The sequence below is a fragment of the Microtus oregoni genome, unplaced genomic scaffold, assembly GCF_018167655.1.
Source record: "Microtus oregoni isolate MIOR12 unplaced genomic scaffold, Mior012 000074F_002, whole genome shotgun sequence".
Lineage (NCBI taxonomy): Eukaryota > Metazoa > Chordata > Mammalia > Rodentia > Cricetidae > Microtus > Microtus oregoni.
In genome coordinates, this window is record NW_024543989.1 from 47,481 (window position 1) to 60,097 (window position 12,617).

Genomic DNA, 12,617 nt, shown 5'->3' on the forward strand with positions numbered 1-12,617 from the left:
ATCTGCACTAGCACATCAGTCAGTCACTAGGAGATGGGCTGTAGTACTCCCATAGGTTAAGGTTAGCAGTCACAGGGATGGCTGCAGAGTCTTGGTAGAGAAGGGGAACTACTGGATGATCCTGAAATCATATATATATATATATATATATATATATATATATATATATATATATATATACAAGTAACTTTCTATGAATAGCAATTAGAGAAACAGAGGCTATGGATTTGAGAGAGAGCAAAGCGGGAAGGGCTGGAAGGAGGAAAGGCTTATAATGTATCATATTTTAGTTTCAAATATATATACAATCCATAAACTGCTTTGAAAATCAGATGCTTGTTTGTTAATCAAAGGTGTTGACAATAGTCCTTAACTCATTGGAATGTAGAAAATGAATGTAGGTGGAGTCAGAATGGGAACTTTGGGAGACTAAAGCAAGGAATGGTGGGGGTTCTGGGTGATAACATAGACTCTTGCTTTCTTAAGATGTATTTTTATTTGTTAACATCACTTGATATGTCAAAAGTTGGTCTAACTTAAATTAAGTCAGTAGGATCCATAGCTTGGGAGTTGTATGTTAGTTTCCTGCTGCTGATGGAGCAAATTACTTTGAATTTAGTTGCTTAAAACAATACAATTTTATTCTCATACTATTCTCTAAGTCAGAAGTGTTACACAAGTCTCAGTGACCTAAAAGATAGGTGTTGGCATGGATGTCTTCCTTTGTAGAGGGAAATAGGGAAGAGTCTGTCTCCTGCATTTTCGAAGTTTTTGAGGCTATCTACTTTTCTTGGCTCATGACCCCTTCCTCCTTCAAAGCCAGCAATGACTGGTGTACCACTCTGGTATTCTCTTGTCTTCCTTTTCCTTTTGTAATTACATTGAGCTTATCTGGACAAACCAGAATAAGTCACTAAGGCAGTCTCTCTCTCTCTCTCTCTCTCTCTCTCTCTCTCTCTCTCTCTCTCTCTCTCTCAATATCCTTGACTTAATCACATTTTAAAAGTCACTTTTTGTCATTGTAGGGTAACTTATTCCTGAAGGTTTGGGGATTTTAACGTAGATGTCTTTAAGAAGCCACTATTCTGCCTACTATTATTCTGCGTGCTATATGGGGGTTAGCAAAGCCTTAAGCTAGGTAGGAAATACTAAACTGTCCTTGTAGCAAGAAAAAAAGGAAACACAGACTGTGTTTGTTAGTGGGCTTGACTGTGATCTAATAAAAGATGATTTATAGACATTGATATTTGAATTTTACATCATTTTTATGTGCATAAGATATTGTTCTTTTGATTTTCTTTCAATCACTGACAAGGATAAAATCTAGACTAGATAAAAGCAAATGGAAGGTTGACTTTGGCTTGTAGGATGTATAAACGTTGACTTTCTATCCTAGCTCATTTATGGTTTTAAGAAACAGTTGAGAAGAATGTCTCCCCATGCTTGACTGGGTGTTACACATATTTCAAACCTTGACCTTGTAGTCTGTACCACTTCTACTTGATTTTTTTGTTCCCTAAGAGAACAACTTTCATTTTAATGTTTTGTAGAAATAGCTGAAGGTAGAATGATAACGGTTGGTGCTGAAATCTTGTTTCTGTGTGAATGGCGATTTTTTTAGAGACACAGGGACAATGAGAAAGACTCAAATTATGTGAGTTAATCAGAGAAGTCATCTGAATATTGAAATTTCTAGTTTTCTATTAAACCAGAGCCACTGAGAATATTGTTAGCATTTTGGGCTGGAGGGATGGCTCAACCGTTAAAAGCTAGGCTCACAACCAAAAACATTTTATTCGAGCTGACTCAAGTGGCAAGAATAAAGAGGTGGCTGAGAAAATAATGCAGAGAGTAATAAGATAAAAACATCTACATTCAGAAGACCCCTGCTGGGGTTAGTTTGCCATGTTACAACATATCATGTCTACTTCTGATTCACTGAATGTCATTTTCTCTTTAAAATATGACAGGTTTGGATCCTATAATATTTACATACCTTTTGCTGAATGCTAGTTGACTGTGGAACACTTTCTGTTTTCCTTTTTTCTAGGTAAAGGGGAAGAGGACCTTGGGAGAAAATATTGCTGATAACGGAGGTCTGCGGGAGGCCTTCAGGGTACACACCATTACATTTACTGAGCTTTAAAAATCACGTGTGGAAGCACACATAGGTGCACTTCAGTGCATAGTACCTACATGGTGTTGAGAAGTGCGGTGTTTTGGACTCTCTAAAACCCATTTGTATTTCTACATGAACTCTGTTATACTTGATAAATAGATAAATAGAGCTGCATTTTTTTCTTTTGGAGTATTGAGTCATCCTAAATAATCATGGTTGTTAAGAGTTGTAAATTTACAATGTGGTTTACTGATAGTATACTCAGAATCATATTAAAGAATGCCATAGGACTCTCCTTGGGGCTAAGTTCATGTAAATTGTCTTGAAGTAAAGCTTTCTCTCTATCCTTCCTTATTTTATCATAAAGCCTCAAACTTTTAAGTTATGGCTAAAGCTATTTATTCATTCTCATACATTGGGCCAGTGAGAGTCCGTAGAAGTGTTTGCATCATATCCCAGTGTGTGGTTAAGAAATAAACAACGATAACATGGAAAGACTTGCATAAAACTGAATATACTTACTTTACAGACCAGGCTATAATCCTAAAGCATTATCTTTTCTATATTTTACTGAAGATGAATTTTATTTTATTAAATAATGGTTTAAAAAAGATATGTTTTCTTGATGAGAACATTTAAATAGAATAGTAGATTGACACCACTCCAATTTATTGCTAAAGCAGTCGTGCATGGTGGTAAATTTGTTTGTCCCTCCTTGGAATGAGAAGGGCACCTTTAAAATAGCAACTTAATATCTGACCACTATGGCCCAGTTACTTTGCTATGTATAGGGTATAAGGCGCCCCATTGTTGAGTTGCTTTTGATTTTGAATCCGAGTGTCACTCTGTAGTCCAGGCTGATCTCAAGCTCCTGGCAATGCTCCTGCCACAATCTCCCAAATGCTGGGTACAGATGTGTACCACCATGCTCTGGTAGCACAGGTGAAATGGCACTGAGTTGTATTTCCAGGTTTGTTTTCTTAAAGAAAAACCCAAAAGTGAATTTTCTACACGGCGAGGACATGTATTTAGTACTTTTGTGCTGAATGGTGAAGAGGGAAGAGCTGCCATTGATGAGACTCACCTGCTCTGCTTCCATCACCAGGCTTACAGGAAATGGGTAAATGACAAACGGCAGGGGGTTGAAGAGCCTCTCCTACCAGGCATCACATTCACCAACAACCAGCTGTTCTTCTTGAGCTATGCTCATGTGAGTAAACCGAGGGAAGGGCGTAAAAGACGAACTGGATGCTGTTAACTTATGCCCTCAACTCAAAGGTGTGGAAGAAAAGTTCCCAGTGATAACTGACAAAAGCCATTTAATCTTGCGCCAGTACTGGGTCAGCTATAAAAATAGTACCAAAGAAGCACACCCTAGTTAGAATGGGCAAACTGGGCCAAATTAAGACCTGCTGTTTGCTTTTATTTATAAATCACGCTTTGATTGGAAAAAGGCTACACTCTGTCGTTTACATGTGGTCCGTGGTTACTTTGTGTTACAGTAGCAGAGTTGAGTTGTTGAAAAAGGGACCTTATGGTTTTTAAAAGTTCAAGTACTTATCTCTCTCTTTTCAGAAGAATTTTGATCAGCTCTGATCTAGACGACAAGATACAAGGGTCCATCTGTTCGTACTGCTTACATTCTAGTCTATAGTAACTCTTGTAAATGAAAGTAATGGAGAGAGATGCTGCGATTAAAATGTCTATGATGTTTTCAAATACAACATTTTTGTCAAATTGAAGCAATTCGGGGGAAAAAGAGTAATCCTAATTTTTTTTTTTTTTAAATCACCATTGAGGAATTTCTCTTCGAGTCCCTCCTTCTTACAGAAAAAAGAGATTTTTCACTCTTTTCTACATTGGATTACATCTGTTTATATGGAATATGTTATTTTCTACCCTTGAAAAGTACTCGAGAACAGTAACAACCATAATGTATTTCCAGGAATCTCTTAAATGACTTATGAAGCATCATCAATACTATATAATAATGTAAGCAAAGTATAAAAGAGAAAATAACCTAAGAGATGAGGCAAAATTGAATGTGAAAAATAAGCTCACATGGGCTAACTTCTGAGAAATTTAAGAAACTGCATTACAAGAAGATCTTTAAAAACATTCATAAATATTGCGAGAGACGATTTGTCCTTATCAAAATAACAGTAACCCATTAGCTTTCCTGCCCTCTCTATGCCTGTAGAAGCCATGACCTGCTAATTTGTTTCTCATGCTTTTTTAAAATGCATTTTTATACTTCTGGTTCTTTCAATGTCCATTTCTATTTATTTAGTAGCTGTATGTGTGTATGGAGGCCGGAAGTTGATGTTGAATGTCTTTTTTTGGTTGCTTTTCACATTTATTTTTTTAATACATGTTTCTTTCACTAAACACAAAATTGATCAATTTGGCTATGCTGTTTGGCCAATGAGCTCCACCTTTCTCTACCACCTCTCCCATTCCATTTTCCAAGCTCTGGGGTTACAGGCACATGCCATTATGCCCAGCATTTTTGCATAGGTTTTAGGGCTCTGAACACAGGTCCTTATGCTTGTACTAGACACATTACAGATTGAGTCATCTACTCAGCCCCAATTGACTCTTAATGTTGCAAATTAAATTGGTCTTAAGAATATTAAAATTAATGACAAGTTTTCTTAAACTTTTATCAGGAAATGGAATATATAGTTTCTCATATTTACTGATTAGAACAAAGCACATAGTCATAACTAACTTCAAAGGATGTAGAGACATGTATTCTTATCTCAAGTCCAGACCAGGATGAGGCAAGCAAGACATTCAGGGACATCTATAATCAGTATACCTCCTGATTATGCTAAGCCATGGTATTGTTCACTTAGTTTATTCATTAAAATGTATATGATTAAATTTGATAAAAAGTTATTTAAAACATTAAATTAATAAGTTGAATACATTGTTCAATTCCAGGGCACATTTGATTCTCTTGCTTTAAATCATTTGCCTGGAAACCTTCTTAATTTACTCAAATTGTGGAATTCACATTGATAAATTCCTTCTGTTCTGGGGATTTGAATAATAGATGTTACTGTTGATTAAAGTTTTAGCTGATGCACTAAAAATGCTTGCTATCAATTAATTCCAGAATTATTCTTCAGCTCAAGTTGGATGAGTTAAGAAAGTAAGAAAGGTATGATTGGAGTAGAAGTATATTTACAGGGGTGTCTTTATCTTTTAGGTGAGGTGCAATTCCTACAGACCAGAAGCTGCCAGAGAACAAGTCCAAATTGGTGCTCACAGTCCTCCACAATTTCGGTAAATGCGCAAATGGGGGACAGCAGGTTTTAATGGTCTCTCCCCATTCTGTGCTTCCCAATCATGTGCTGCCAGATGGGAGTTATGAACAAAAGTCCACACAATAAAATAAATACATAATCTTCATTGTGTAGATAATGGAATCTAGCCAAAGAAACTAAGCATCTCTTGTTTCCTTAGAAGTAAGCTGGTCTTCTCAGTGTCTTTTCAACTAAATTTCTGCTTAGTGTTACATCAAGTGAAGTTTCTATTTTTTTTATTGATTTTTTATTGAGCTCTACATTTTTCTCTGCTCCCCTCCCTGCCTCTCCCTTCCAAGTGAAGTTGCGTAATGAGGTTTCATCATTGTGATGCCTCAGAAGTAATTGCAGTCCAAATCAGTTTTAATATTAAGATTCAGATATCGAATTAGAATTGCATGGGGTCAGAGGGATGATTTGGTGGCTAAGAGCATTGCTGTTCTTGAAGATGATTCAGGTTCAATTTCCAGCATCAACATGATGGCTCATAACAACCTGGAAACTAAACACCAGGAGATCTGAATTCTTCTTCCTGTCTCCAAGGCCTGTAAGCATGCACATTGTACACATACACATGATCACATATATATATATATATACACATATATATATATATGTTTATGTAATTTGCCTTTGGAGGTTAATAATCCATAGGTGCCATGAGGTCACTGCTCAATAACAGGAGTATTGAATTGATCCAACCATTTATTTTAGCAGGGAGGTTTGGGCAAAAAATAAATTCAGAATGGATTTCATTATCTAGTGAACTAGTCTGCTTACAACTTCTAGAATTCTGGTTTACTCTGGTCTGTTTTCTCTTTAAAAGTATTCTCTGTGATAGCTCTTGTTTTTCCCCTTACCCTGTAAATTATCAAACATAAACAAATATGCCCTCATTCTCAACACAAAGGAAGATATATGTGGTAATCTTAAGCAATTATAATTCATATCTAAGGCCAGAGACATTGCATTTTGTTTTTCATCTTGTATTACCCTTTGAAGCAATTGCTTATATACAAAAAGAAAAAGATTAACAACTGTAATTTCAGAATGTATAAATTATTAAGTAAAAACAAAATTAAGGTTGATATTACTTATCCTTGACTAGGTTCTATGGCTTGAGAGAAAATTTCATACAGTAGAGGATAGTTAATTATATAAAGAAATCCAAGAAACCATGCTAATTTATAGTTACTCTGCTTAGAACACATTATACCTGAATATCTTTATGTTTAATATTTAAATGATCCATTAGCATATCATAAGAAAGTAATCTAGGATTTCCTCTGTATTTTAAAATCGTATTCCTAAAACCTTGCTTTAGAAATGCTTCGAAATCGACTATAAATTACCCACTAGCATAAAAATCTAATCACTGTGTTGGAACTTCTCCCCCACTGGGCTGAACTGTCACGCAGGCTGACAGTTTCTAATGGACTAAAATGTGCTTCCACTGAAAAATGCAGCAGAGGAAACCACACAGTAGATTAATTGCTCACCAGCTAAGTTTTAGAAACAACTTTTATTTTACTAGCTAGTTGCCTGAAATGTTGGAGTTTTGCTAATAATTTCCAGAGTGCACGTCCTGATTATCAGCTCTAGTCTATCTTTCACACCTGCCTAAGGTGACTCATTCCGTGATTTAGGAATCTTTATCCATACACCCCAGCTAAGCCGGAGCCGTTATGGGGATTTGCTGGATACAGGCCATTGCATTCATTCAGATGCCCTGAGGTAATCATGCCATTATGGAAGAAATAAAATGCTGAGTTAAATTTTAGTAAACCCTTTAAATATTCAGCTGAGTAAGAAATGGATGAGAGGGAGGTTTTGAGCTGACTTGTTACTGATATCTGCAGTCAGTGTAGATTTTGAATGCAGAGAAAAAAATCATACAATGGAAATAGCATTTCCAAAAGACAGTTACAACCAAAGGGCCGAGGAGGAATCGGCGGTCCTCATTGCAGTCAGGAACTTGCGCGTGTACACCAGATTCTGGAGCTAAAAGCCAGGTCAGAATGATTCTTCTGTAACAGCTAGATCCTATCTGTTAGTTGATTCTTAGCCAAATTCTAGGTAGTGTGAATCTCCAAATGAGTGTTTTTGTACATTAAATGCATTGTTAAAAACTAATTGGAAATGCAGCAAGATGGATGGCTTTCATAATATTTTACGGAGAGGGAAAGTGCTAAAGACAGAGCTGTAGGCAGTGGACTTTCCATTCATATGGAGTTCAAACACAGCTAGTGCTGTAGTTTTGAAGAAGTCTTGGCAAGAGAGACAAAGGAACTGGAGTGCTTGAGATACCTTTCCTCGATCCCAAATTGGTAATGACAGACACATCTGGATAAAATAGTGGTTTCTATGTTTATGATTTGTGCCCTTTGTACCAGATATTTAAGTTTTAGAAACTAATCTCATTTTACTAACCAGTTGACTGAAATGTTTTTTTTTGTGCAAATAATTTACAGAGTACACTTACTATCAGTTATATTCTATCCTTAACACTTGGCCAAAAGTAATTTTTTTCAAAAGCTAGAAAACAAAGTCTTGGAGATGATCTAGTTGTGTAGGAGTTTTAAGACTTAGAAGCGTACGAGGAATTCTGGCCATGCTTTGAGGAAATGTTGGTTTTCATTCTCGATGATATTAATTTCTTTTCTTAATTAGCTGAGCTTTAGCTGTCTTCCTTGTAAATGGATTAAATGCATGCAAAGATCCTTTTGAAGCAATGGACTGGCTGTTTTATCCAGAACCTGTGGATGTGTATGAATTGAATAACAATGTACTTTTGTCATCTCTTATTTTCAGGGTCAATGGTGCTGTTAGCAACTTTGAGGAATTTCAGAAAGCTTTTAACTGTCCTCCGAATTCCAGCATGAACAGAGGCCTGAATTCCTGTCGACTCTGGTAGCTGGGAGTGCTGGTTCCTACCATTCTGCCAGAGCTGAGGGATGCCAGTAGAGATGGCAACGACGGACTCAGCACCTACTGCCTTTTGCCTTTATTTCTTTGAGAACTTTTATTTTAATGCATTTTTAGTATTTGGGTAGTTGACTTGCTTGGATCTAAACAGTATCTGTTCAAAGTCCTTGGGCTTATAAAAGAATTCAAGAGCTGAACCAAATATATTTCATGAGAAAGGCAAACCAATGAAAACAAATGTCAAAACTATTTGGTTAAACTGGCATCCCTATTATCTGTTTTGGTTAGCCACAGGTCGGTGGCACAGAATTCCAATCCACAGCTTTGCAGGTGACCTGAGTTGAGTATATCCATTGAAAGGACCAGTCTCTGGAAACTGTTACCCTCAATGTGTATCTCCTAATTTTGAACCGAGCAGACATCGAGAAAAGAATTTTCTGTTTCCATGTCAAGAACATATGGCTTTCATTTCCCTTTAGCACAACTATATAAACACCACATTGAGGAGGGAGTAAAGGCTCTTCCATCTCAGCCCACTTAATGTTACATCCCTGGAAAAGAAAATCCCTTTCAAAAACTTCTGGAATTAAGGCACTTTAGTCTATATGAATCCAATTAAAAAAATCCTGCCTAGATCTAAGGTGCACAAATTTACTCTTTAAGTGTTATGAAGGGTTTATCTTTAAAAAAGCAGTGCTGTATTTTGATCCTTAGAGCATTATTTTTTAAATGAGCATCTTTAGTGTTGGTTAATGTAATATTAGTATGTATGTATGTAGGATGAAATTGTTATCACATTTAAGAAAGTGTGTAGGATAAAATTGTAATGGCATTCAAGTGGCTACTTGGTATTTCTTGTTTAGTTTTAGTTTTATTTAGGATAGGCATTTCCCTACCCCCGTCACATTAACCATTGTGCATGGGGTGCTGGGTTAAGTGGGCCAATAGAAAACTTTCTAAAGCAAAATGACAAATTCAGATGAACCACAGGAGGTCATTTTGTATCCTTGTGACTTGTTACCCTTTTGCAAAAAAAAAAAAAAAAAAAAAAAAAAGTAAGTGTGAGCCATGTCCTTTTGTAACCATGGGAACTTCCGAAGGGAGGAAAATGGAAGGGCACCATCATGAGGAAAACAATTACACTGCATTAGTCTGAAGAGAGTGATTTTCCCCTTGACTTCCTCCTCTCTGAGTGGATACACTTCTGAAGGGCAGCAGCCTTTTCCTCCCCTTAACCATGGTTTAATGTGACCTTGGTTTGTATTTCTAAAAGCAAACAGTATTATTTCAGGTGTTGGGAATATATGTGCCTTTCTCCGGTGTAAGCATTTTGATTTGATAATCCTCATTTTATTCCTGTACTCGGGCACTTCAGAATAGCTGGTTTGTCATGCTTATATAAATAGTGCATTCCTTGTAGATGTCCTTTTTTTAAAAAAATTCCAAAGAAACATTCCTGCAGGTCAGAGAGAGTATTTGATAAAACTATAGCATTATGACTTTTGAAATGGTATTGGTGTTTGTGATTAGTTGGGGCTCTCCAAGTTTCTGGATGGCAGAACTAGTGACTAATTCGGTACAACTTCGCTTATGAAGACAAACAGAATCACTCCTAGTAGCCACACACATTTTCTACACGAACTAGCTTTCCAACTGGTTCTGTCTGACCCTCCAATTTACAGTATTGTTCTTCTCCTGTGCGACTGATTTTGTAAAGAAATAGACACCAATTAAGTGGTAGAGAGAAGGTCAGACATACCTGGAGGGATGGAAGAAAAGCCGGGTAGCTGGCCTAAGGAAAACAAGACAGGGTTTTGGTAATCCTTGCTAAACATGGCCACCGGAGGAGAGCCACAAAATCTTCAAAACTAATTATGGGAAATCAAATGGAAATTAAATATTGGCTCTCAGGCTAGGGCTGCAACAACACACTGTTCTGACTCACATAGCAGCTGTTCTGCAAGTGGACTATTAACCGGGCATGTACGAGGTTTTATTTTTTTATGTGTGGGAGATTCTCTTGTGTGAGTCAAGGATTTTGTATATTTAAAGCTGCTGAAGCTGTCTTGTTTGGCCTTGCTGCCATTGTCTAAAGTTTGGTGAGCGTTTCAGCACGTGTTCAGCATAGGCCTCCTATTTCCACCCCCCTTTAGGAGATGGATTCGGATACGGCTGATGCAAGCTCAGAACTCAGAATTCATCCCCAAGCGTATTTAGTGCCTTACCTCAATGAAGCTCACAGCACAGCCCATAACTTTTCTCTTATTTAGCCCTGGAGCAGTGCTAAGAAGACACTAAGAACCATGGCTTTCCAGACGGATGGTGCTCATGCCAGAGAAATGGGAAGGCTTAAAATTGCTTGTCAAATATTTCAGAGCCTCGAAAAATAATCTCCGTGTTTTGGGCTTCTGACCTTTGGATTAACTTGCATCTCTTAGATTATCATCTTTCTTAATATGTTTATTCAGCCTGTATTTCTAAAGTAACTTAGTATTTGGTAGCCACCATTTTTGATATTTTGAACATAATGTCTCGATGCATCTTAAATTCTGAAAGAGTATATGGCTGTTTCACAGAATAACACCCTGGTCAGCAGTGGCTCTACCCTACTGTTTTGAAGAAAGATGTTCTTGGATTGCGCATTTAAAGAACAAATCTATGGGGTCACTAGAAAACTAGTAGATGTGATTTTTTCCCCTTGTGAAACAATGAGAATCATCATTGTAAGGACAATAAAACATTGGTTAAAGGATTTCTGTTGCTCTCCTTTTTGTGAACAATTACAATCTATTATATATGTGCATATTCAGGTCTGATTTAAAGATACTTGCCAGAAAACTATGTCAACCACTACAACAATCTGAATTTCTTGCTTTGGGAGTGTAGGACTTGAACGCAGTGACTTTCTCTGTAGACAATGAGAGATGGTCATTACATACCTTCTAGAATACAAGTCAACAGGTGTAGTTTATTTCCTTTGCAATAATATTCCTGTAGAGGGAAAGAGAGACCTCCGAAGTGGGGCTGGTCTCACAAAAGTGACAATGCACAAGATCATTGCTAGCAGAGCAAAGAATCTCTATGTGTTGTCAGTGTGCTTTAATAATACAGGCAATTTGTAGCCATTCATCCAGCACATGGGAACTGAGCATCCATTCTACTGAAATCCCCAAGCCAGCTATACTCAGGTGGATAATATGCAGTTTCTGGCTTCAATGGGCTGCCTGGTTTAACAGGGCTATGGACATTGTTAACTGTACTGTTGAATAGCATCTGATGATGTGTAAGTACCTTGGGGTATGGTTTGGGACACAGGTAAAAAAATTTTCAGCCAGCTCTCCTATGGTGTACATTATCAGTTCACCCTCTGTCAAGATTCTAGCAAAGTCCTTTGACAAGAAGCCCTAACTCACCTTCTGTGTACTTTGGTTCCTAATTGGCTATGGCTCTCTAGATACATACCTTCCTGCATGTGAGGCTTATTCGTCCAGCCCACTTTCAGTGAACTGTAATTTCCTGGTGCCCTGAGACAATAAGATGGACAGGAATCGAAAAGGTTGGCCACTTCTGAATTCAAGCAAATCTATAGGTATACTATACAATTCACGCTAACTTCTCAATGGAGCCTGCTGGGATTTGGCTGATAATGCAAATAGAGGATCCCGTTAATTATCTTAAATAAATTCCTAGCATTTATATGGTCAAGTTCTGCTCTTGAGGTCCTGAGTCAATCTACTGTGTCATGACGTCATGCATGGGATATAGAAGTGAGAGGCTCTAGACTTAATGGCTAACAAGTGTCTAGTTGTAGCCTGGTGGCCTTCTGTTGGGGTGTTCATTTAAGGATGAGTTTCTAGTTCATGGACTGATCCACAAAATGAGACGGGGGAGGGGGAGAAAGGGAGGGAGAGGGTTTGTGTAAGTATGCATGTATATAAACTCATGGTTTGAAGGAAATAAGACTATAAATGAGAGACTTTATCACAGAATGATTTCTAGGTTGTGGTTTAAGAGAGACATTTCCTCTGCAGACAGAGGAAAGAGACACAGAATCTTCCTTACCATGGTTTATGTAACTTAGATTTCAAGAGACTCAAGAGGTACTGAATTTCTTTAGATTTTCAGGTATGTATCTAAGTAGCCCTCATCAAAATCTGAAGGAGGCTGATGTGTTTAGTTAGGCTAAGGATATTTTTGCATGCCTTTCCAGTTTACCTGATTTCTCTAGTGATTAAGGCCACATTAGTTATAGAAACAGACAG

General features: G+C 37.4%; 1 protein-coding gene across 1 annotated transcript in view; it reads left to right on the forward strand.

Annotated features, from left to right (window-relative positions):
* Positions 1-11,099, forward strand: part of LOC121441229 (phosphate-regulating neutral endopeptidase PHEX-like) — a gene marked incomplete at its 5' end in the record, with an annotated part of 46,285 nt that extends 35,186 nt beyond the window's left edge. The window contains 4 exons of the mRNA XM_041642387.1: positions 2,051-2,116; positions 3,225-3,329; positions 5,334-5,410; positions 8,242-11,099. Coding sequence (XP_041498321.1) covers positions 2,051-2,116; positions 3,225-3,329; positions 5,334-5,410; positions 8,242-8,344 — 351 coding nt within the window. The remainder of the gene's footprint in view (positions 1-2,050; positions 2,117-3,224; positions 3,330-5,333; positions 5,411-8,241) is intronic.
* Between the last annotated feature and the right edge of the window lie 1,518 nt (positions 11,100-12,617).